The sequence below is a fragment of the Pelophylax lessonae genome, assembly GCF_965119305.1.
Source record: "Pelophylax lessonae genome assembly, chromosome: 4".
In the NCBI taxonomy this organism is placed as follows: Eukaryota; Metazoa; Chordata; class Amphibia; order Anura; family Ranidae; genus Pelophylax; species Pelophylax lessonae.
Window position 1 is genome coordinate 228,483,109 of NC_138771.1, and position 26,748 is coordinate 228,509,856.

At 46.1% G+C, this 26,748-nt stretch overlaps 1 protein-coding gene across 3 annotated transcripts in view; it reads right to left on the bottom strand.

Annotated features, from left to right (window-relative positions):
• Window positions 1-26,748, bottom strand: part of LOC309553845 (F-actin-capping protein subunit alpha-2) — a 162,987-nt gene that overhangs the window by 92,967 nt on the left and 43,272 nt on the right. The window contains exons 9-10 of one of the 3 annotated variants that reach the window (XM_082255311.1): window positions 25,782-25,844; window positions 22,984-23,277 (exon numbers count right to left, since the gene is read on the bottom strand). The exons of the other annotated variants lie outside the window; for them this stretch is intronic. Coding sequence (XP_082111437.1) covers window positions 23,137-23,277; window positions 25,782-25,844 — 204 coding nt within the window. The 3' untranslated portion in view covers window positions 22,984-23,136. Of the gene's footprint in view, window positions 1-22,983; window positions 23,278-25,781; window positions 25,845-26,748 lie in introns of those variants that run through there. 3 annotated transcript variants of the gene reach the window in all.

A 26,748-nucleotide genomic window follows, 5' to 3' on the forward strand; every position in this document is an offset into this window, starting at 1 on the left:
AAGGTACACAATGACTTGGCTGTTTTCAAAGAACATCGACAGCGTATACAACAGGGCTCAAAATTTCAAGTCCTGAGCTACTAGCCAGGCTTTAAGGGTTACCCGCCACCAGTTGCCCCACCTAACCCCCTACCCTGCCCCTCCCGTAAATCGCCCTCAAAAAATTATTTTATAAAATGACACTGTTAAATGTTTTTGTATGGGGGGCGTGGCTTGGACATGGCGGTGTGAAGACGCTCTCTCCTGGTGCTCCCGCTCTCCAGCCTCCCTTCTCGGCCTTTATCTGCTCAATTTAGCTGCTATGAGTGTCCATAAAAAGAGGAAGACGAAGTCGGCGTCTACATCGACCTCCAGGACTGCTTCGGCTGCCCCTATTCGTGCCTTCTTTCCTAATCCCGCCAGTCCGCCGCCGCGGGCCTTGCAGCTGACGCCGCGTGGTGGCCTGAGATCGCCGACCGCCTCCTCTCCGGGCTTGAACTCCTCATCTCTGCCCACCCCAGCCGCTATGGCCGCGGAGAGTCCCGTGTCTGCCTCCCTGCCCTCCCCGGCCGTGCCGATCGGAGACACTGCTGAACTTTGGGCTCTCCTTAGGGCCCTGCCTACCAGGGCGGACATGGAGTCCATCGTGGCCCAGGTGGCCGAACAACATAAACGGGACTTCCAAACATTGGGCGGTGAAGTTGCCCAGCTGGACGGACGAATAACGGCGGTTGAGTCGGCGGTCGGTGAACTACAATCAAGGGTGGCCGCCCTGGAGCAAACCCAGATGTCCCACGGTGCAGCCCTCGCCACTCACCAGCTCCGGATGGAGGATATTGAGAACCGGAGCCGCCGAAACAACTTGCGGCTCCGGGGGATCCCAGAGGCGACCGGACCGGAGGATCTCGAAGAGACGGTGAGGGCTATCCTCTCACGTATCCTGCCACCTGAGCCTCCAGTGATCCTCGAGTTCGATAGGGTCCACCGCGCCTTGGGTGCTCGACCGACGGACCCCGCCAGGCCCCGGGATGTGATCTGCCGTCTTCACAGATTCACAGTGAAGGAGAAGGTTCTTCGGGCAGCTTGGTCCAAAGGCCCTGTGGAGTTTGATGGCGCCACTGTACTGATCTTCCCGGACGTGGCCCGTGGGACATTGCAGCGCAGGGCGATGCTGAAGCCCTTGCTGGAACGGCTCCGCTCCCCGGACACCACATATCGTTGGGGATTCCCTCTACAGCTCACAGTCCGCAGGAATGGTTCCTCTTTCACCCTGAGAAAACACGCCGATCTACCGGCCCTGTTCGACTTTCTAGCATTGGCTCCGATTGACATCCCAGACTGGCTGGCTTGGCTCCCGGATCGTGATCCCCGCCAGGGTCCTAGGGGACGCGGTCCTTCCCAACCTCGGCGACAACGCCATCCAGTGCAGAGGTCACAACAGATCTTCCAGGGACCCGGGGTCGCGGCCCCTGAGACCTGATTCCGCAACCAGTCCGCTCTGTGAGTATGGTCCCGCTCTTGCTTTGGTCCTTCCCTCCCCTTCCCGGCTGTTTCCCGCTAGCCTGCTGTGAGATCCTGAACTCCTCTGGATCCCCCCGTGACACCGCTTTCCACCCCTGATGACTGCCCGCTGACTCTCCCCCCTTCTCGCCCCCCCCCCTCGTCCCCGTGCCCACCGGCCTTGGTACCCCTGCATGCCGCCCTGCTTGACTCTCCTTGCAATATCCTGTTGTGCGGTTTGCCACCCGTGCCGCTCCTGCATGCGTGCCCTCCCTGCCTGCTTGTGCTGCCTTGTGCCCCCCCTCCGTGCTGTAGACTAACGGACCAGGCTGCGCTCCTGTGGATCCTGATGGCATCTCCCTGCTTCCCCTGTGTCATGCCTTATTGTGGTGCTCCGTGCTGATATGGATCCGGACTTTAGCTGACTGTCGGGGGGAGGGGGGGTATTGGAGATGTGCGGGGGGGGGGGTGCGGGTATACGTTAAGATCTCCCTCTGGTCGGCAATTGGAGGTTGTTGGGGGACATGTGCCGGCCTTGGGACGGGGTGCCGTGGTGATCTATGTCTATGGTGTCGGTGGGGGTGGTGAGCTAGGTGGACACGGGGGCTTGGTTTACAGGCTCTTTTCGCTGCTCTGGGACTATTGTCCACGATTGCGCCTCTAGCGGCAGCGGCCCGTTGTCGTCCACGCTTCGCACCATATCCCACTATATTGTTACTCAGAGGCTCGACGTTTGATGGGGTGGTGTTGCTTCTGGCGGGTAACATTGTCCTCTATTCCTTCCCTTCCTCCTCTCTTCCCCTCCCCTCTTTCCCATTCCCTCCCTAGTCCTCTTCTCCTCCCCCTACTTCCCCTCCCTCTCCCTTCCCATTCCTCACCTTTCCCACTCCTCGCCCTTCCCTTCTCCCCTTAGCCTATCCCCTTTTCTAGCCTGTTGGGACCTCCTCCGAAGTGGATTCTGCATGCCTGGGCTTAAGCTTATCTGGGGGAGTCTGTGGGGTGGGGCGCCCGCGGCCCACTTGGGCCATTGCGGGCGTACCGCTCTGGGACTCTCTGCATATGGGACTTTTCTATGTGCTGTGAGCTGGGCCTATTGTTTTAATACTCTCTCATCCCCTGGGTTATATTGCTCTTATTGCTTCTCTAATGTTTAGATATGTTGCTGGACGCTTTTTTTTTTTTTCTTGTTTTATGATTCTGTCTCCTTAGGCCGAGATGGATTTGGCGGGGAGCGGTCACCATCTTCATCCTGTGGTGTCCTTCCCCGTACCCCCCATAGGGTTTGCTCTCCTTCGGGTTCCCTCCGCTCCATCCTGACTCTGGGTGGGGGGACAGGAACTCTGGGAGACTAGAGACTTGTTCTCCATAGTGCCTCCGGCACGGTAGTTTTCCTCCCTTTCTCTCTCTGTTTGTACGTCCTTTGTGCTATCCCCCTCTTCCACTCTACCCACTCTTTTTCCGCTCCTGCTCTTCTCACCCCCCCTTTTTTTTTTTCTTTTTTTTTTTGTGCGTGTTGGTGCTTCTTGGGGGGAGATGGCCGCCCCCCGAGTGGACCCCCATTCGACTGGTCACACTGAATGTTAAGGGGCTCAATACCCCCGAAAAACGCTCCATCGTACTGAGTGATCTCCACCGCCTTCGGGCCCATGTCGGTTTTCTACAGGAGACCCATTTTAGGTCTTCCAAGATTCCTAGATTGGGCGATCGCCGGTTCCCTACGGTGTACCATAGCTGCTCCTCCGATTCTAGGTCCAAGGGCGTTAGTGTACTGATTGGGAGTAGGACTCCGTGGACGCTCTCGGACACATGGAGCGATGAGACGGGTCGCGCCTTATTTGTTAAGGGTCGTCTGGGCTCTGTACAAGTTACCATGGTGAATTTATATCTGCCTAATTCTGGACAGGTAGCGTTTCTCGAAATGATATCGTCTAAATTACATGATTTTATGGAGGGTCAGGTACTTCTGGGCGGAGACTTCAATTTACCTCTTGACCCGCTTCTGGATGCCTCCAGAGGCGCCTCACACGTGTCGTATGCTGCTCTCAAACGCGTTAAGAAGACCTTTAGCGCCTTTCGTCTGGTGGATGCTTGGCGAGCTCTTCACCCACATGCTAGGGACTATACTTTCTACTCCGCTCCCCACGACTCCTACTCGCGCATAGACTATTTCATGCTCCCTCAGGTCTTGCTGAGTAGAGTGGTGTCGGCTTCCATAGGCAACATCACGGTCTCGGACTATGCTCCGGTGGTCCTCGAGCTGGACTTGCGAACCCCCGAAACGCGCCAATGGCAGTGGCGGCTGAACGAGAGTCTCCTGCAGGACCCCTCCATCCTGGAGGAACTGCGAGTGGAACTGAGACAGTTTTTTGCTTCCAACGCCCTCCCGGATACTCCCCCTCTCATGGTTTGGGAGGCACATAAAAGTTATATTAGAGGGGTCTTGGTCAAAATTGGCTCACGCCGTAAAAAAGAAAGGTCCCAACAGATGCAGGATCTTCTCCAACGCATTGACAAACTGGAAGCGATGCATAAGAGGTCCATGGCCCAGGCCGCTCTCCAGGAATTGACGGTCCTCCGGGAACAGCTCCGCTCTTTGACCCTTTTCAAAGCTAAGGTCTCGCTAACTAAATGTAGGCGCATCTTCTATGAGCACGGGGACAAATGCGGTAAGATCCTGGCGCATGCCCTGCGTCGGCAGAGAGCGCAGATATTCATCCCTGCCATTCTTTCCCCATCCCAGCAGAAAGTACAGGACACGGAGCATATTGCAGAGGTGTTCCGCCGATACTATGCCTCCTTATACAACTTGAACGCGGAGCCCTCTTCCTCCAACCGGGAGGCCTCGCGGACACGTATTAGGGAATATATCCGTGCCTCGGGACTTCCCAATCTACCCGCGGAAGCCCTGGACCAGCTGGATGAGCCACTTCGACCTACTGAACTGTCGGGGGCTCTGGCGGGGTCCCATGGGGGCAGGGCCCCGGGCCCTGATGGATACTCGCTATCTTATTACAAATGCTTTGAGGACATTCTCTCTCCCCACTTCTTAGCTGCCTATAACTCGGCAGGCATGGGAGCGGACTTTCCCCTGGATTCCCTCCGGGCCACCATCACGGTGATAGCGAAGGAGGGCAAGGACCCTCTTCTCTGCCAGAACTATCGTCCCATCTCCCTCCTTAATGTGGATCTGAAGCTTTTTACCAAAATTTTAGCTTCGCGGCTGGCCCCGCTGCTTCCGCGGTTGGTCCATGATGATCAGGTGGGCTTCATACCCTCTCGCGAAGCCCGGGATAACACCACAAAGGCGATTAACCTGCTCCATCTGGCGTGTTCCCGAGGGACCCCCACGCTGATTCTCTCGACGGACACCGAAAAGGCGTTTGACCGGGTGAGCTGGCACTTCCTTCTGGAGACCCTGGAGCATATAGGCTTGGGTCGTCGCATGCTGACGTGGATCCAAGCGATCTACTCCCGTCCGTCGGCCCGTGTCAAGGTGAATGGATTTCTTTCTGACTCTTTGGAGATTACTAACGGCACGCGCCAGGGATGCCCCCTCTCGCCCCTAATTTTTGTATTGACCCTTGAGCCCTTTTTGCGATCGATTCAGGCCAATCCCGATATCTCTGGTCTGTCTGTCTCCTCGTCACTTTCACCAAAGGTGGCAGCTTACGCTGATGACCTCCTCTTTTTCCTCTCCAAGCCGCTGATCTCCCTACCAAACCTTATGCGTGAGTTTCGGACATATGAAGCCCTGTCCTCCTACAAAATTAACTTCCAAAAGTCTGAGGCCCTCCCAGTCGCGATGTCGTCTTCTCTGTCACATCTCCTCAAGTCTGACTTTCCCTTCAAATGGAGCTCCTCGCATATCCAATACCTGGGCATCGCCCTCCCCAACTGCCCCAAGCGCCTCTTCGACTGTAACTTCCCTCCCCTTCTCACCCGTATCCGGAGGGACTTGGAGGATTGGCAGAAGGGCCTGTTCTCCTGGTTTGGGAGGTGCAACATTCTAAAAATGAATGTCATTCCCCGCTTGCTTTACGTGCTCCAGGCCCTCCCGATCGCCGTTCCGTTATCCTTCCTCCGCACGATTAATGGTGTCTTCCGTAGGTTCCTCTGGATTCGGGGCCCCCCTCGCCTGGCGCTGAAGCTCCTTCGCATGCCCAAGCTCAGTGGCGGCATGGCCTTTCCAGATGCGACCATGTACTCTTCGGCATGCCACTTAGCTAGAGTCCTAGACTGGCATCTACATGGCCCTTTGAAACAATGGGTGCGGATCGAACGGGTGGTCGCAGGTTCGCCCCTGGAGTCTCTCTTCTGGGGGACATTCCCCCTCGCGAAGGAGGTCATGGATCACCCGACTGTAGGGGCTACGTTACAGCTGGGACGCCGGCTATGCAGAGATGGTCGACTCTTGACCTTGCCTTCCCCTTTGTTCCCGGTTTTAGGGAACCCAGAATTTGCACCCGGCCTGCAGGACCCAGCCTTCCGCGCATTGAGAACCCAGGGTCTCCACCAGGCCAGGCACTTCCTCGCCGGTGGTCGCTGGTTATCTCGACACACCCTCCTCTCTCACAGTTCCTTCGCAGTTCTGTCGTTTTGGCAGAAGATTCAGCTCGCCCACTTTCTCGAATCGCTGCCGCCGGCGACCTCCTATACTCGACACCTCACGCCCTTTGAGGTATTGTGCACTACCACCCCCCCAGTACGTCACGCGATCTCTCTGCTGTACCGCCTCCTGACGTTGCCTGAACCTTCTTTCAGGCCCCCGTTTATTTCTCTATGGGAACGCGACCTGGGTGTTTCCTTTTCGGATCATCAGGTTGAGCGTCTGTTTTTCTTTGCATACAAAACCTCCACGTGCTCTAAATACCAGGAGGTGGGATATAAACTTCTGACCAGGTGGTATTACACCCCGGTTAAGCTCCGCAGGATGTTTCCTGACTGCCCGGATCTGTGCTGGCGTTGTGGAAGAGAGGTAGGCTCCCTCCTCCACATTTTCTGGTCCTGTAGTAGACTACAACCCTTCTGGCAAGAGGTCCTCCGCATTGCTCAAAAATTTACGGATCATACCCTAACTCTGGATCCGGCTCTCTTCCTCTTACACCATCACGGCCACTCGAGGACATCCTATCGGAAATCGATCCTGCCAATCCTACTTACGGCCGCCAAGAGCTGCATTCCCCTGCTTTGGAAGCAGTCCCAACCTCCTACGGTTGCGATGTGGCTACGTAAAGTAGCGTTCATTAATGAAATGGAAGACTTGACAGCGGCCGAACGTGGTACCAGAGATCAGTTTCTTAAACGCTGGTTTTACTGGCATGAATTCAGTGCCTCTGAGGCATATAGAGATCTTGTTGCCTGAATGACCTGCTCGCTGTGGGCGGACCTCTCCCCTCCCCCCCTCCGGCGCGCCATTTCCCTCCTCTTTCACCTCTCCCCCCCCCTTTTTTTTTTTATCTTCCCCCCCTCTTCCTCTATCTTTCTTTCTTATGTGTTTCTTCCTGATTCTATTCCTTCCTGCTATCCATGCCTTCTCCTAAAATCTTTCTCATTCCCTCACGGCATACGTGACATGACCTTTCTCTGGGTTCTGCTGGAGTGACGGGTTTCGGGGGATGCTCTCCTCGCTCCTGTATACCGGCCATTTGACAGATGCCGGTGGGAGTGGGGTTCCTCCCTTGGGACCTGTTATCTTGCGGATACTTATAATAACTGTATATCGTCTTATAATGCTTACTGTTACATCCCCATGACTCCTGTTTTTTCTGTTTTAAGGCTTTTTCGATGCTCGGATGTATCTTGATTTATTGTTCTCATTGCTTATGTATGCCTTTCTTATCCTTAATAAACGTTGAATTTGAAAAAAAAAAATGTTTTTGTATGAATGCAGAAGTTGCACAAATAAATATTAATACCAACTTTATCAGTGCCATCAGTGCAGCCTCATCAGTTTCCATCAGTGCAGCCTCACTAGTGCCCATGAATGCAGCCTCACCTGCGCCCATCAATGGAGCCTCATCAATGCCCAACAATGTCCCCTCACAAGTGCTCATGAATGCAGCCTCACCTGTGCCCATCAATGCAGCCTGATCAGTGCCCATCAATGTCGTCTCACCTGTGTCCATCAATGCAGCCTCACCTATGCCCCTCAATGCAGCCTCACCTGTGCCCCTCAATGCAGCCTCACCTGTGCCCCTCAATGCAGCCTGATCAGTGCCCATCAATGTTGTCTCACCTATGCCCCTCAATGCAGCCTCATCTGTGCCCCTCAATGCAGCCTGATCAGTGCCCATCAATGTTGTCTCACCTGTGTCCATCAATGCAGCCTCACCTGTGCCCCTCAATGCAGTCTCGTCTGTGCCCCTCAATGCAGCCTCGTCTGTGCCCCTCAATGCAGCCTCGTCTGTGCCTGTCATTGCAGCCTCGCCTGTGCAGGGGAAGAGAGAGGAAGAGGAAAGGCAGCCGGATAATCAGAGCAGGAATCGCTGTGCTCTAACATCTTTCATTTGAATTGCCGGGCACTCAGCTTCACACGTATTCCCGCCTCCTGGCTAGGCTCCTATGATAGACGTCACACGTACCGGCTGTGTTCTGTCTATCAAACTAGCCGAGCCAGGAGGCGGGACTACGTGTGAAGCTGAGTGCCCGGCAATTCAAATGAAAGATGTTACAGTGCAGCGATCCCCGCTCTGATTATCCGGCCGCCTTTCCTCTTCCTCTCCTCTCTCGCCCTCGCCCGCAATCATTTTCCACTCGCAAAATGCGAGCAGGTGAGTGGAAAATTTGAGGGCTGGTATACACTAAGGAACACAACGACTTGGCTGTTTTCACAAAACACCGACAGCATATACACTAAGGTACACAACGAGTTGGCTGTCTTCACACAACACCATCAGCATATATACTAAAGGTACACAATGACTTGGCTGTTTTCACACAACACCATCAGCATATACACTAAGGTACACAACGAGTTGGCTGTTTTCACAAAACACCGACAGCATATACGCTAAGGTACACAATGACTTGGCTGTTTTCACAAAACAGTGTGTAGTGTATACGATGCCGGTGTTCTGTGAAAACAGCCAGGTCGTTGAAATCTGCAATTACTGGCGAGTCACCGGAAGTGATGTGGTTGGAGATTTTGGCGAGTTGGCTATTTTGGCAGAACACCGGCTCTGAGTAGCCATTGACACCCAGAACAGGACCCCCCCCCCTCACTGGCTGTGATTGGCAACAGTTGGAGCTAATGGATTCCGCTGCTGTGTCTGAGCCAATGAGGAGAGAGAGAGCCGGGAGAGCAACTGCTCCTAGGCACATTGCTAGATGGAGTTTGGGCTCAGGAAATTATATAAGGGGCCCTGGAGGGGAAGAGAGAGAGCTGCACACTGAAGGTTTTTACTTTCATGCATAGAATATATGAAGCTTACCCCCACTGGGGCCACTGAATATATGTTCAGGGTTCTTTTCCCAGCAATTGCCCTGCAACTCCTTTGGTTCAATGAACAGTCTAGAGGTATGCTTTTCTTATGCTTTATTGCAGAACTTAAACTTGAATGGGTTCAGGGTAAAAAGTATCTTCACTATTCCAAAACCAAGTGTCTGTTGCCAACATCTCAGGTATATGTAGAAGAAACAGAAACCCCCACTATAAGCAGCCAGTACACTAAAATCAATAATTAAAAAGCATATACAGTATTTATTATTGAACGTTAAAAGAGTTCCAATAATGAAAAGACATCTACATCCAAAAAAATAATAATTCCCAGCTCAATTTACAACCATCTTGTTGAAATATATACATATAGAGTTATGATGTGTCCACTCTACCCCACGTGTTCTATGCATTAAGATAAAAAGCCTTCTGTGTGTAGCAGCCGCCCCCTCAGACCCTCTAATACTTACCCCAGCCCATCTCTATGCAGCGATGTGCATGAGTTCCTTTGGCCATCCAGGGCGCCATTGGCTCCCACTGCTGTCAATCAAAATTAGTTAGCCAATCAGGAGAGAGGGGGCGGAGCTGAATGGCAGCTCTGTGTCTGAATGGACACACGGAGCTGCAGTTCAGCTTGGGTCCCTCCATAGCAAGCTGCTTGCTGTGGGGGCATTTGACAGGAGGGAGGGGTCAGGAGCAGCGAAGAGGGACCTGAGAAGAGGAAGATCTGGGCTGCTCTGAGCAAAACCACTTCACAGAGGTGGTAAGTATAACATGTTTGTCATTTAAAAAAAAAAAACACAAGACTTTACAATCACTTTAACATTTCTATGAATAGAAAAAAAGTTCAGAGTAAATGTAGGATACTCCTGTAGCTTTTAGTAGTGAATTTGAGCACACTAAACTTCCTCTTAGCAAGCAGAGCAAAGGTCCTTACTTACAGCAAATACTGGACCAAGCTTTTCAGGAACATTTTGGTAGTGAATTCCCTTTAGGTAGAACTAACTCTATTAAAGCGGAGTTCCGGCCACGAAAAACATTTTTCAATAAAAAATACCCCGGGACAGTCAGGGCTAGTACATTCCACAATGGATACCCTCTGTACTGGCCCGGGTTGCACTTACCTACAAGAAGAAATACTTACCTTTAAAATTTCTTCTCCAGCGTTGCCATCTCGGATGTGGGCAGCTGAAGCCAGCGCGATCCTCTTCTGCGTCCTCTTCTGCGTCCTCTTCCGTGTCCTCTTCTCCCAGAATGCGCCTGCACTGGCCCCGCTCGTCAATTCCGGTGCAGCGCCGCATTCCTCCACAGCTTCTGGGCATGCCCAGAAGCTGTTTAACAGGGAATGCTGCGCCGCACCGGAAGTGACGAGCGGGGCTGTGCCGGCGCATTGATTCCTGGGAGCGATGACGTTCAGCTCCCAGAAATCATTGCAAACCGGAAGTGACGGCGCGGGCCGCTGCCGCCGAGGGATGAAGTGGAAAAAAGGTGAGTATATTTTTCTACAACAACAAGGTAAGTTAAAAAAAAAAAAAATCGTAACTATCCATTTCTTTTTCAGGTGACAAATAGGAAGCGGATGGCCACAAAATCGATTATGTCGATTTTGTGGCCGGAACTCTGCTTTAAATAAGATCTAGCAGCAGCAGTAATGAGAGCAAAAAAAAAAAGCAAATAGTGAACTGAAATCTTCAGGACAACACATACAACGTCCCCTTTGGATAAAACTCACTTGGGAAGAGGAGAAGCCAGGAGCACCAGCAAATGACCCCAGAAGAGGAGAATCAGGGCTGCTATGAGCAATTGTATTGCATCTTGGAGGACTAACCACAGATCTACTGTAGAGGTAGGCTGCCTCCAATCCTTCTCTCAAATTCAAATCCTTCTCAAACTGCCTCCTCCTACAGCCAAATATTTTACATTTTGGCTCATCATTCCAGAGCACTTGATGCCATTTTTCTGCACCCCAGTGCCTATATTTCTAATCCATGCATAGTTGAGTCACTTAGCCTTGTTTCAAGTTGGAAGTATGACTTTTTGGCTAAAATTCTTCTATGAAGACCACTTCTGGCTGATTTATCCAGACAATAAATGGGTGTACCTGGGTCCCACTGGTTTCTGCCAGCTCTGTGCTCATGGCACTGTTGGACATCTTCCGATGTTGAAGGGAAATAAGCATGTGTCTTTCATCTGCTGCACTAAGTTTCCTTGGCTAACCACTGCCTCTATGGTCTTCAACATTGCCTGTTTCTTTCTGCTTCTTGAACAGAAGCTTGAACAGCAGATTTTGAAATACTAGTCTGCTTTGAAATCTTTCCCCAGACGAGACCTTACTGGTGCAGTATAACTACCTAGTGTCTTGTTGCTGTGCTCAGCCATGCCATGGTGTATGACCTAAGACATAAAGCTGTCTTCCACAATCTCACCTTAGTAGCAGAGTTTGGCTGTTCCTCACACAGTTTTAAGCCACCTAAACAACTGTTTCAGTTAATGACTTTGTGTTTATATGAAGTTGATGATCATTAGCACCTGCTTGGTATAATTTACTAATCCTACAGAACCCAGACTTTGTGCAAGTGTACAAAGTGTGCAAGTGTAAGAATTGATGCTGGTTTGAAGCCAAAGGATTTGATTTGACATTTTTCTTCTGTTCGCTCACTTTTCATTTTGTAAATAGATAAAAATAAATGTAGCACCCCCCCCCCCCCCCGCAGGACCTGCTAGTGTAATAATCCATCTGGAGTTATTCTTTGTTCACTGAATTGAGTGGTGTATTACTTTCACCACTCTGACACACCCTTTTCACAAATAAGCCATGGCCTTAAGTATATTGAAAGTCAACAAAGACAAGATTATGCAAATATAATTACAATTTATTTACTACTAAGCAATGCAGTCATAAACATTTTTTAAATATGGAGATTTTTCACTGAAAGGGACTGGGCCCAGATTCCACCCTATTTATCACTTGACAGGATCATCAGGGTCCAAACAAAGAAGCTACAAGAATGTTAAAGCTTCAGGCAGCTAAGCTACCTCTGAGACTTTGGCCCCGTACACACGTACCGATTATCAGCTGACCGATCGTCCGACTTTTGTCCAGAGTGGTTTTTTGTTGGTTGGAATGTGCCTAGACTGCACACAAATTTTCTCGCCCAACAAAAATCTACTTCAGAAGTGATGTCATGTGTTGGTTTGTGTTCTTTCTTATCTGAGCATGCCCAGTCTTGCTCATAAGATTTTTCCCTGCCGAAATCTGTACTGACTGCACGAAAATCGGCCGTGTTTTGACGGCCAACAAAAATTTTATAGTCTGCACACCAGATTTTTTTCGGCCGAAAAGTCGGAGTCGGTTGTCGGAAGCATCATACTAACAAGCTGAAAATTGGCAGATCGGATGTTGGCCGAAAATTCCCTGCCAATTTTCGACGCGTGTGTACGGGGCTTTAGGGATGGCCCTGCTAAATCGAAATTGCCTGCAGGGCTTTGATACAGTATATATCATAATAAAAATGATCTTTAATAAAATAACCAGTGAGACAAGTGCTATTGTCCCAACTGTAGTTTTTGTGCCCTTCTTTAACGGTGCAGAAGTTATGAATCTTAGTTAGGTCCATCAATACGTCTAGAGGTGTTTGTAAGGTGATACTTTAGAAAAGAAAAGAACCACTGATAGGTGAAGATAGTTTGAAACAAGCTCCAACAGGTGGAGATAGTAGAAATAATTCTGTTTCTATTGAATGCCCTAGGGCAGTGGTCCTCAACTCCGGACCTCGGGGCCCACTAACAGGCCAGATTTTAGGTATTACCTTGTGGAGATGCAGACTAGAATACTGCAATCACTGAGCAGCAAATGAGATCACCTGTGTAATTTAGTTATCTTGCAAACCTGGCCTGTTAGAGGGCCCAGAGGACCAGGGTTGAGGACCACTGCCCTAGGGCACGTGATATAGCAATTTGTTTGTTTCTGTAAAATGGGTTTGACAACCCTTTCTCACCCATCCTTGTTCGCTGTTCCTAATGGTGGAGGGACCACTTTCAGCCTAATAGTTAGAACTGCAGATAGACTGATTTGATGTATGAAGGACCACCAGGTCCGGACTGAGATGTATAGACTTTAAGTGATGTTTGGCAAAATTTGACACTGAGAAGTCACAATAATGTGGTTGTAAACGACGGCTGTTGTATAAAAAAAAAAAAAAAAAACACCTGCAAGGCAAAGGCATAATGTGCTAGTATGCATCGCTGACTAGCACATTATGAGATACTCACCTTGGAACAAAGCCCTCCAGTGCTGTACTGTCACCGCTGAGAGGGATTACATATTTCCCCGATCTTTCTTCTGTGTTCGTGTGCGGGAGCCTTCTGTTCTGCCACGCAGCTCTGACAAAGTATGCGAGACCTTCAGAGCACCTGCACAGGTGATGTAACTGGCTACATCCAGGGTGAATATCTCCTAAACCGTGCTCATTTAGGAGATATTAGGCCCCTTTCACACTGTAGAGTCAGTCAGCGGACTCTGTTTTTCTCAGCGGGGGATCGATGCAGGCGGATGGCAGCTCTGTCTCCGCGCTGTGTGTGGAGACAGAGCTGTCCGGTCCCCGCTGTTCTCTATGGGGGAATCGGATGAGAACGGACCGTCTGTCCGTTCTTATCCGATCCCATCTGCTTGACAGATGGAAAATAGGGTTTCCATCCGTCCAGATTTGACGGATCGGATTGCTTCCATTCGCTGACATCAGATGCCCCATAGAGATGCATGGGGCATCCGTTCATATCCGCCAAAAAAAACAGACAGGCGGATCTGAACGGTCCGCCTGTGTGAAAGGGGCCTAAAGCCCCGTACACACGTACAGATCGTCGTCATACAAACGTTCGTCTTTTCTCCCCGGGATGTCGGTGTCTGTTGAAAAGTGCAAAGACAGCACAAGGACAGCACAAGGACAGCACAAGAATTTTGTCCGCAGACTTCAGCTGACTGCAGAAGTGATGTCATGTAATGGTTAACTTTCCCTGTGTTTTTTATTTTCTGAGCATGCCCAGTCTTGCAAATCTGCGGTCTGTCGGCTGATTTCTGTACTGACAGGCGAACAATCGTCCATTCTGGTGTCCGCAGACAAAAATTTTCATGTTTGCAAGAAAGACTCTTGTCCGCGGATTGTGCGCAGACAGCTGTCGGAGGCACCATACTAACACGCGTACAATCGGCAGATCTTTCGTCCGCCGACGTTTGTATGACGACGATCCGTACGTGTGTACGGGCCTTTAGGATTTACCTACAGGTAAGCCTTATTATAGGTGGGGTTTACTACTGCTTTAAATTACTAAGGGGTGTATACAATAATATATCAAACGCCCTTCAAGAAATGACCACCAACCAAACCTTGTTGTAATGGTAGTTGCTGGTGAAGCTGACTGGCAGCTCTGGTATTTTTGCGGACTGTTCAGGATGGCACCAATCCTTTTTCTGAGGTATTGGGGGCCAGAAGTAAAACTGACAGCTTTGCTGACTGTTAAAGATGATTACTGTCCTCTTCCTGAGGTAATGGTGTCCGCAGGTGAGACTGACAACTCACTCTGGGATTATTACTGACTGTTAAAAATGGCTGTCGTCCTCATTCTAAGGTAGTGGTGACGGCAGGTGAAACTGACAGCTTTGTTGACTGTTAAAGATGGCTGCCATCCTTTTTCTGAGGTAATGGAGACCGGAAGTAAAGCTGACATCTATGTTGACTGTTAACCACTTGCCGACCGTACATATACTGCGGCGGTCAGCCCCTCACAGGCAAAGTGACGTAGGGGTATGTCACTAGCCTGTGAGGCTCTGGGGAGCGAGCGTGCGCTCCCGCTTGGTCACAGACCCCCCCGCACGTGTGCCCGGCGGACCCAATGTCCGCCGGGCACTCGCGATCGTCCGTTACCCCGGGAGAAAGGCAGGCAGCTAATGTAAACAAGCCGGCTGTCATTCTCCCTGTGTAAGAATAGTGATCATACGGTTCTGCTATGTAGGACCGTTGATCACTGTTCTTACAGCTCAAGCTACAGCCAATCACAGTTAGAAACACGCCCCTAGGGACACACTTAACCCCTCCCTCTCAAAAAAAGTTAACCCCTTCACTGCCAATGTCACTGGTAACCACAAAAGTGTACAAAATGTCAGTCAAGGGTCCGATCTGTCCGCCGCAGTCCCGCAAAAAAAAAAAATCACAGATCGTCGCCATTACACGTTAAAAAAAAAACAAAAATGACAAAAAACTCTCCCTTAGTTAGTAAACGCAGTAAATTTTGCGCAAACCAATCAAAATACGCTTTTTGCGTTTTTTTTTTTTACCAAAAATATCTAGCATAAAACAAATTGGCCTAAAATGTTAAAAAATTTTGATTTTTAAATTTTTTTGGGGAATTTTCAATTTGAAAAATATTGTTATTTTTGCAAAATTGACGCTCTTTTTATGTTTATAGCGCATGATCAAAAAATCGCACAGGTGATCAAATACCACCAAAAGAAAGCTCTGTTTGTGGGAAAAAAAAGGACATCAAATTTGTTTAGGTACAGCGTCGCACGACCGCGCAATTGTCCGTTAAAGTCACGCAGTGCCGAATCGCAAAATAGGCCCTGGTCAGGAAGGGGGTAAAATCTTCCGGGGCTTAACTGGTTAAAGGTGGCTGCAGTCCTCTCCCTGAGGTAATAATGGCCGCGGGTGAGACTGACAACTTACTCTGGGATTGTTACTGACTGTTAAAGATGGCTATCATCCTCTTTCTGAGGAAATGGTGACTACAGGTGAAACTGACAGTTCTGTTGACTGCTAAAGATGGCTTCCATCATTTTTCTGAGGTAATGGGGGCCAGAAGTAAAACTGACAGCTGTGTTGACTGTTAAAGATGGCTGTTGTCCTCTCTCTGAGGTAATGGTGGACACAGGTGAGACGACAACTCACTCTGGGATTATTACTGACTGTTATGCCTCGTACACACGCAACGATTATCGGCCGACCGATCGTCCGACCTTTGTCCAGAGATGTGTTTTGTTGGTTGGAATGTGCCTAGACTGCACACAAATTTTCTCGGCCAACAAAAATCTACTTCAGAAGTGATGTCATGTGCTGGTTTACTTTCCATGTGTTTTTTCTTCTCTGAGCATGCCCAGTCTTGCTCATCAGATTTTTGTCTGCCGAAATCTGTACTGACTGACGGAAAATTGGCCGTTGTGTTGACGGCCAACAAAAATTATATAGCCTGCACACCCGATTTTATTCGGCCGAAAAGTCGGAGTCGGTTGTCGGAAGCATCATACTAACAAGCCGACAATCGGCTAATCGGACGTTGGCCGAAAATTCCCGGCCAATAATCGATGCGTGTTTACGAGGCATTAGATGGCTACCATCTTCTCTCCGAAGTAATGTGACCGCAGCAGGACAGGAAAATCCATCAGGCTCAGTGCTCAGATCCTTCTGTCCGTCCTCTTCTCTGGTCTGACACAAAGTTCAACTCAATCCTAGCGACAGAGCTTAGAAACACAGCACATTCCCGGTTCTCCTTTAGGCCCCTTGCACACGATACTCCTGGTTGAACATCTACTTTTTCAGATGTAATTTTGGGCGTTTTTTAAATGTATCTATGCGTTCGTTCGCACATTTTCACACAAACTTATTCTCGTGTTGTACAATATACAAATGAGAATTTTGGCACCTTTCTTTTGCATTTGCTTCTTCCTGCCCTGGAGAGTGGTGTATTAAGCTATCTGCAGCTGTTTCCAGCAGTTTGTTTTCCTTAAACATGGAACCCTTGGATAATTGTTGTTTAGAACAGCTGTATTCGCACACACGTGTGAGGTGCAAATTACTGACCAAAAATGCATATTTTCCTATTTTTTTTACTGAAGAATGTGCAGCGCTTGTTTACACACCTATTTGTATAGGCACATTATAAATAATGAGTTGTATTTTAACTCCGTTTAAAAAAAAAAAAAAAAAAAAAAGAAAAGCTGTATAGAGCTTTCTCAAGAGGGAGTTTGCAAGAGGCATTAGATGTGTCCTGGCCTAGTATATCCTCAGGGCTCCTTTCAATGTGTCAGAGCCTAGAAAACGGCACAACCCCAGGCTCCTTTAGATGTGACAGTCTAGGAGCAGCGTACCCCCCGGTGCTCTTTTAGATGTTAGCCTAGCTCTATTAACAATTAAAATACATTTTTGAAAGCATTCTTATATTACAGCATTTCTTCACAGCCTAGATAAATGAATTCATTTTGAGGAGCTGTATAATGGTGGCATGAACGTAGTCCAAATTGCTAATCTAAAAAATCAAAATGTATTCAATTGTGCAACTGAAATAAAATATGCAATTATCAATATAAAAATCAGTTTTTAAAATCTATAACAATGACCAAATCTTCAAATCACGAAGTGACAAGTGCTCAGTAACCTTGATATATAAGGTGCTTGAACGTGGTGCTCCTCCACCCGTGAAAAAAGGGGCCACTCACCAAATGGTTGAGTGGCTCCAGGACCCAGCTCGCTTAACTTAAAGATCAGTTGAGATAGCCTCCGTTGGGAAATAGCCAAATCACTGAATTGCCGCCCCCCGGGCTGGTAGTAGGAAGATAATATACCGTATTTATTGGCATATAACATGCACTTTTTCCTCCTAAAAGTGGAGGGAAAAATAGAAGTGCATGTTATACACTGATATATAAAAAAGAAAAAAAAAAAAAAAGGCCAGGCAGCGCTGAGAGGTAAAGGGGGGCGGGTTGGGCCAAGCAGAAGGAAGGACAAGTGGTTGCTGTCATAGGAAGTCCCGCCTCCTATGATAGACAGCACAGTTGCCCAATGCCAGGACATGTGACATCTATCATAGGCGCTGGGACTTCAGATGAGGCCGCTTGTCCTCCCTTCTCCTTGGCCTGGCCCACCCCCGCTCTGTGCAATGGCACTGGCGATGCAATACAGGACATTGCACTTTCGAGGCTGCATTGCTGGACACTGTGCTTGCGAGGCTGCATTGCTGGACACTGCGCTTGCGAGGCTGCATTGCTGGACACTAAGCTGATGAGGCTGCATTCATGGGCACTGACGAGGCTGCATTTGATTAAAAAAAAGTTCTGAGTTCAAAGCCGTTTTATTTCCAATTTAAAGCTTTTTTCCTAAAATTTTCCTCCTAAAATTGAGGTGCGTGTTATACGCCGATAAATACGGTACTTGTTCCACAAAGGATAGTAAGGATGATAATGGTTCCCCAAAAATATAAAGAAATAATTGCGTAGTAGCGTTTATTTGTTAAAAGTGAACTAAAATCAATTGTTGATATACTCACAAGTAGCACCCACTATTACAGCTGTATAAGTCTGCAACGCCCCTCAATTCCGGCACTTTCTAGTGGGAAAGTCAGCTGACGAGCCATTGGTTGTTAGGATGGCAGCCCACTCCTTAACAACTCTTCACACAGAATTTGAATCAGTCGATCAATTTTCAACCAATACAAATTCAAATCAATATGAAAATTTGGAATGTGTTAGAAAATAAAGACACCAAACATTTTTCCATTGTGCAAGTCTAGCCTACTGCTTTAAGACTTCATTGCTGCACACTTGTTCAACATTAATGCTCTAGGTAATGAAGACAGGATCAGGATGACAACTTCAGAGCACATACCTTTAAAAGCAAGTCTCTATTGGTAGGTCTTGTTTTTTCTTTTTTTCCTTCACAGAAATATACCTAGTAACTTTTACATTTATAAATATACAATTGGAGGAGGGTGGTGGCATCATTTAGCTGTATATCTACTTTTACATATATGCAATACAAATATGGTTTTACAGACTACAGAAAGAAGCTATATGTAAAAGCAAAGCATGTATTTATTTTGCAGACCGTATTCCAACTAATAATGTGCTTTCTTTTTGGGTATACAGAAAAAGGTCGAGGCAAAAAAAAAAAATACCAGACCCAATGAAAAAGTATAAATTTGGTAGAAATCTATATCTATCTATGCAGCATTTATTCCTAAAATATACTCCAGGATTGTAAAGTTATTTTTTTTTTGGGGGGGGGTTTGATGGCATCTTTATTCTGCAGTAAATGTGAGATCAGAAGTACATTACTACACAATTTGGTTTCTTGATACTTGTACTAACCCTCAGGAGGTCACCGGGTGGCAACTCTAGAACTGCTATTTCAATTCTGCACCTGTGCAGGAGAATCAGTGATTGCTGACTTGTACATTACAAGAGACATTTGAAAACCTACCTTACTAAAATAGTAACATATGCATGTTTATTGTATGAATAAGCTGTATGTAAAAACCTCACAACATGATTCGACCATATGTTACACATTAATAATTTGGATTCACAAGCATTGATTTGTTACAATTGTTGTAACTGTATTCACAACTTAAAATTGGTCATGAGGGTAATATGGAGGCTTCCATTGCTGGCCTTCCTCTGAAAATGCTATCTGGTTGCCTGTTATGCTAAACCTCTGGCTTAAAAGCCATAACCCCCTTTTGCAAAAAAAAAAAAAAAAAAGTGCATTTATATTAGCAGTATTGCCAGGGCAATACAAAGACTCCTGCAGACTCTTTACAGCTCTGTGTCCATACCAAAGTATCAATTTTCAGTTACTAAGCGGGAGGAAGTGTCAATGGACGCCCCTGCATTCCATTGACTATATATTGGTTTAATCGCTGTCTGGTCGCAGAAGTGTCAAATACCAGAATAAATACAACAGTAAAAAAAAATTAGGAAACATACAATAAACAATTTGGATAAAATATAACACATTTATAAATTAGTCCATATCCTTCTGTTTCTTCACGCATTCAAAATTGTGACAAGTGATCATGCAGTCTTTAACTGAGCTGGGTACGGTCTCTTTGTAAAGTGAAAATGGGGTTTCCCTTCAGCCTGGCCACTCACTCACCGACTGGTATGGACTCCTATAACAGTCATAAGTGCTTAATGATGGTTCTGGTTTTGCTGGAGCTTGTGGCCCTCCTTGATGATCATATCCCACAAAAGCATGCCATTAGATTTTTTTTTCTCACTCAAGACTGCAGGAAGAAACACAAGGATATGGACTAAATGTATGAATATCACGTGTTTTTATTTTATCCAAAAACCGTTTACTGTATATATTTACCTTATTTTTTACAACTGTAATGATGTTGATATTTGTATGACACTTATAGGACCAGGCAGCACTTAAACCACATTATAGTAAATTTAAAGGTACAGTACCTTCACAGAGCTGCAGCCGGTCATTATTGTCATTTCACATTGGTAGAGGTGTAGATTAAACAATATAAAATTTTCCTAAGCATGGGAACACACATTTAGTTTAACTTGTATGCTATAACTGATAGATGGGACGTGTAGTCAAATCATTCACAGTGCCAAGCACACTGTCACTGTGGGTCAGCATATGGACTATTGGTAACCACTTGCCGTCTGCTCACTAGAGCTCTACTGCGGCAAAGTGGTCCGTTATCATCTGGCGACGTAGACCTACGTCGCCAGACACTCCACTTTCTCGGCGGCTTGCGTGCGCCGCCGGAGGCTGGCTCCCGCTGTATTCAGTCACAGCCGATCGCCGCTGCTCTTCCCCGATCGTCGGGGAATCGAGTCTGGAGATCCGCCCGCTTGTGTAAACACAAGCGGGCGGATCTCCTAAGTGACAGGCAGGGTCAGATTGCAGGGTTCAGCATAGCTGAACCTGCGATCTGTCCTTGTGTCACTCAGTCACCTCCCCCCACACACGTCAGTAAGCACCAGGCATACATTAACCCCTCCCTCTCCAATAAAGTTAACCCCTTCCCTGCCAGTGTCATTTTTACAGTAACAGTGCATATATATATATATATATATAGCACTGATTACTGCAGTAATGTCACTGGTACCCCCAAAAGTGTCAAAAATGTCAGTCAAGGGTCCGATCTGTCCGCCGCAATGTCACAGTCCGGGAAAAAAAAAAAAAAAAAAAAAACGCCAAAAATCCTTCCCTTAGTTAGTAAACGCAATAACTTTTGCGCAAACCAATCAAAATACGCTTATTGTGATTTTTTTTTACCAAACATAGGTAGCAGAAAACAAATTGGCCAAAAATAAAAAAAACAAATTTTGATTTTTACATTTAAGGGGGGGGGAGGGGGGGATTTCATATAAAAAAAAAATGTGAAAAATATTGTTATTTTTTCAAAATTTACGCTCTTTTTTGTTTATAGCGCAAAAAGTAAAAATCGCACAGGTGATCAAATACCACCAAAAGAAAGCTCTATTTGTGGGAAAAAAAGGACGCAAATTTAGTTTGGGTACGGCATCGCACGACCGCGCAATTGTCAGTTAAAAAGTCGCACAGTGCGGAATCGCAAAAAAGTGGCCCAGACGTAAGACAGCAAAATCCTCCGGTAGTAAAGTGGGTAAGATATTGATGCTCGAGTTCCTTTGTCCACACACCCACCGTGTTCTTTATGAGATTTTCCCTGCTCTCCTTGAAGTTGTTTTAGGATAGAAAATGTAGTAAAAGCAGGTGTTGGAACACGCAAAGATGGGAACTACCTAATAGTTACAAATGGAAAGGAATAGACTGAAATAATAGCAAGTGGATATTGCAAGCCTCTGTTCTGTCCTAGGTGCATCATCCTCATTCCGCCAGTGCAGCACCCAAATAATACAGGTTGCTTTCTTACTTCAACCTGCCTCCCAAAGCCAGACAAAACCCATTTGTTATAAGCAGACCTCTTGTGGTCTGGCTGTCTTTGACCTCAGTAAGGACAGCTACAGTACACACTTGCATGCCAACCATGGCGGCATGGAGGATAATAAATGGTAAGTTAGATTGGAACGAGTAGGTGTACAGCAGTACTAGCTGTGAATCGGAGCAAACTGTTATCACAGGGTGTTGGGCTGCTGCCAGTGAATGGGTGGGGGAAGTGGCTACCAAGCAGGCTTGCCTATGATAGGGGAAAGACAGGGCTGTCAAGGGGTACATGGCTGTATACTGCATTTGAGTGTCACAAAATGTAAAAGTATAACTAAAGGGTAAACTTTTTTTTTTTTTTTTAGTTTTGGATAGAGAAAGATTAGAACGCTTGTCAGTTTTTGTTGCCGTCTGTGCCCCTGTTATGGAGATTCATCCCTTTTGTCCTGTTTACCATCATCATTAAAAAAGAAAGTGAACGAAAATACCAAATTTTGGGTTTTCCCCAGAAAATAGAGGGGAAATCTTCCAATTCCCTTAATTTGCAGGGATTGCCTCACTTAATGTTTGGCTATGACACAGGAAATTAAGGGAAATCTCTGCAATGGGACACAGACAGTGACATAAAACCTTCCTTGTACTATCCAAAAAAGTTTTCCTATAATTCTACTTCAATTCATTTTTAAGAACCAAAACATGTGATGATTGGCTGCAAGCACATTCTACTCGTAGAAATAGAAAATCTGCATTTTAATGTCACAATAACTTGTAATACATGTCAAGGGCAGAGAATAGAAAAAAATAAAAAATGACAAATGTTAAAGATCACAGGATTATACAATTTGACTTGTTATCAAACATTTGAGATTATATTGTAAAAGTAGGAAGTTATAGGCAGAGGGATTTCAAGCCAATTTTAAAATGCTATCACAAGAACAAAGCCTTTAAAATATTCAAGCGTTGTCTGCTTTACAGAAATTCTCAAAGTAACATGAGAACTTGGCCTTGCAAAGTTTGCGTTTTAAGAAAAAGTATTTGTTTTACAGAACAAAATCATAAAAAAGGTCTATCCAAGAGATGGAAGCCATTTGGCTTCTAGAGCATTACATATAGCCAGGGAACCACCTGTGACTACAGTCAGTAGCTGCTGAAGCCATAATGAGCATTTTTGTTCTACACTGGCACCAAAATTAGTTTTATTTTTTCGCATGGCAGTTTACTAGGAGTATTTGGACTGCTTATATTATTTGAACTGAATATTTTAGAAAAATCTTAAAAATCATTCTGACCTCCTAAAAATGTAAACAAGGGAAAGGACATAAATGCAGTACATGTACCAACCCTCAAAACAAAAATGTAAACAAATTCATAATGTAAATTTTGTGCTGTAGCTGAATTTTTTTAATTACAGTAATTCAATATGTATAGCAAAGGGCCATGCTGACCAGGGAAATTGGCAGCTTCAAAGACTTTTGCAGCCATGTTTATTTGTATGTACACTGACACTAATGTCATACAATATTCCTGTTAGGCATTTTGCATTTCTTTTCCAATTTTGTAACTAAGAATCTTGTTCCAGTCAATCTTCGTGCGTGTCACTGGCAGCTGCCGGCGTAAGGCTTTGAAGGTAGTGTCAGACATAGTCTGGTAGTTCTCAATGATTGCAGTCTAAGACCAGAAGAAAAACAAATAGTTAAAATCATGACAATTATATACAGGATCACTGCAGTTTACAAAGGGGTTGCAGGAAATGATAATGTTTATTATGTCAAGACAAAGTTTAAAACTCAATTTTGCAGGGTTAAATTTGACACCGAGCTTTTGCCAGAATGCCTTTACAAAAATAACTTTTGTACTTGCCTTACTTTCTTCTGTCATTTTGAGATAAAGTTCGGTTTCACAAAAATAAACAAAAACCTAATACTCACTTAAGTGGATGCAGCATCTGTTCCCCACCACCTCTGCACTGAGAACTGAGCAATCAAAGGCTGCTGATCACTCAGTTCTTCCCCTCTGCTCTGAGCAAGGAGCTGTGACTATCAGGTCGATGGCTCTCAGCTATGCCCCTCCAGCACTCACTAGAGCTGTGGGCTATGGAAGGGGCTGGCGCAGTCTTCCTGCAACACAGTTGAGAGGCTGAGCCAGCTGCGGGTCCAGGCTGGACTGGCTGAGTGAAAAACGGTCACAGGAGTGCAGTTCCTTAGGATAAATATAGCCAAAAATGCCCCAATCATGCCTCAGTTTTGTATTAAAGCAGTAGTAGGAGTAGATCACAAATACAGAGGTTTAGGACCTGTGTTCTTTAACTAACTCCAAGAAATTGATGTAATGGCTAGTACTAAAATCCAGTTTACTTTCTTATTCACTGACACTGCAGCGTTTAGCTTCTCTAAACATGCCTCCCAAAATTACTTTTTCCTTAAATGTTCCCTCTTAAACCACTTGTCTACCAAAGCGCATCTATAAATGCCACGGTAGACAAGTGGTTAAATCAAGCACACGGCTGCTGCAGGAACTATGCAGCTCTCCCTATCCAGCAACATGCATAAGAGCAGTGGCTCTCCCTGGTCTCTCTCTCTCCTCACTGACACATACTGCTGTCAATCACAGCCAATGAGTCAATGAGGAGAGAGCGGGGAGCAGGGCCATGCTACACTGTGTGTGAATGGACAATGTCAATTGACAGGAGCATGGCTTGGGAGCGAGCCCGTTCCAGTGCCCCCATAGCAAAAGGCTTGCTATTGGGTTATTGGGGTAACTCAGTGGGGGGAGGAGTAAGAACTACCGATGTGGGGACTCAAAAGAGGAGGAACTGGGCTGCTCTGTGCACAGAGCAGGCAAGTATAACTTTTTTTTTTTTCTTTTTAAACTTAACATTACCTTTAGAACCACTTTAGGGATTTGTGAGATACTTTGTAAGGCAGAGCCTCCATGGCAGGAGGTTTAGAGGCCTCTATCCCTGCAGATATGTCTGAGACAGACAGATATGTTTTTTTTTTGGGGGGGGGTTCACAGAAATACATTTATGGCTTCTAAGTCAGCAAGCATATTTGCAATTAGATCAATTAACACAAGCATGGCTGCTGTGAATTCCTCTTTGAAAAAGGCAGTTGAGGGGGGGGGGGGGGAACACACCTGACAGCTACTGACAACACCAAGGCATGTACTGATTCAGGAGACAATGATCCAGACTTTCAGTGTTAGGTCCTAGGATGTGGGATACTGCAAGCTGCCCCAAAACTGTTAGTGGACTATAAGTCAGAGAGGCCCTGTTCACCTGGACTGCTCCCCTTGCACCTAGGATCTGATGCTTTTTACTGCTGAACAGAGGCAACATGAACTATGACAACCGAATGAACAACTGATGACCTGACGTGAGAAACTGATGTTGACTGAAAAAAACATGACTGAGCTGATGAAATGAACAGTCTGTATGTGTAAAAGGGGCCTTATATCTTTTCACACAGAGCTTTGTTTTGGTGGCATTTGATCACCACTCAGTTTTTTATTATATAAAACGGAAAAAAACATCTGATAAAAAAAAAAAAAAAAAAAATCTTCGTATATTTAGGCCAAAATATATTTAACTACGTCTTTGGGGAAAAAAAATCCCAATAAGTGTATATGGATTGTTTGTGTGAAAGTTATAGGATCAACAAACTGGTATATATACTGGAATTTTTATTTCTTTTTTTTTTTACTAGTAATGGTGGTGATCAGCAACTTACAGTGAAAGTGTGATAGTTTGCAGAGCTTTTTTGTTTTTTTTTATTTATTTCTTTTAAGCGCAGAGCAGGTCACCGCACACCAGTCTTATAATTTATTTTTAACAGTGTGATGCGCCAGTATCAGCGCATTAACACTATGTTTGTCTGGCAATGTGAACAAGCCCTGACTAAAGACAAAAAACGTTTTTGAAATTTTGGATCAAAGGAGGGTTATAACCCCTGTCAATTTTTTTGCCATCTGTGTCCCATACGGGAGATTTCCCTTCCATTCCTGTCCCATAACCAAAACAGGAGAAAACTTTCCTCCAAAGTGAAGGAATCCTGGCGCGTCACCAGAACTAGTGTCCCCATTGGAAGATTTCCCCTCTATCACAGTTCCAATGTCAATTCAAAACTAAAAAAAAGTTTTGCCTTTAGTTAAACTTTAAGCCGTATTAGACAAACCTGATATTCATTTTCGGCATCCTCTACAATCTTAATGAACTCTTTTGCAGTCTGAATTTCATTCTGAAAAATACAAATACATCAAAAATCATAAACATGTAAAAAAGAAACTGAAAGGTTGTTGGAAGACAACAAAGTCCCTCACAATAATTATACCATGACCCAGTTTTCTTGGGACAGCTCAGAGTTATGACAACCAACCATCCATAAAATACAAAGATAAGTGCTGCCATCCAAACTCTAATTTACAAACACAACAGCACGCAGTCACTATTTATTTTGATGTAACGGACATAATTGTTCCTAATATCTTGCAGCTCTGACTTTTACAGGTTGATGAAGTATCATGAAAAGTACAGTAATCAATACCAGCAGATTATATTTTAAGTTTCTGACTTCAGTTAGGCCCCTTTCACACTAGTGCGACTTGTCCCGCAATTTTGGACCGCAAAAATCGCATGACAAGTCGTTTTCCATTATTTTCAATGAGCCCCATTCATATCAGTGAGTTTTGAAGTCGCACTGACTTCAAAGTAGTTCCTGCACTACTTTGCCACGATTTGATTGCGTTTTGAGCCATAGCTTCCAAAATCGCGTCGCATAAGTGTGAAAGGGGCCTTACTGAAATCTTATTGGTTTTGAAACACTCCATGTTCTAATGGTTTCATAGGCGATTCTCAATGCCATGCACAGGCATCCGCTAAGCTAACCATTTGTATCTTTCATCAAATGGGTCTGCAGTCCTGCAATTTTTAAAGTTTCTAATATACACACATAGACCCAACACATTTAAAATAAAAAGCTGTGTTGCGAGTGGTCTTTTCACTGAGCACAATACCATTAAGTTGCGTCCATTTCAATAACAGAAATCATTGGCAATAACCAACACAACACTTCAGCTACTGAAACATGTACAATGACTATCTGTGCTACACACCAGTGTTCCAGTGTTTCTGGATGTACAGTT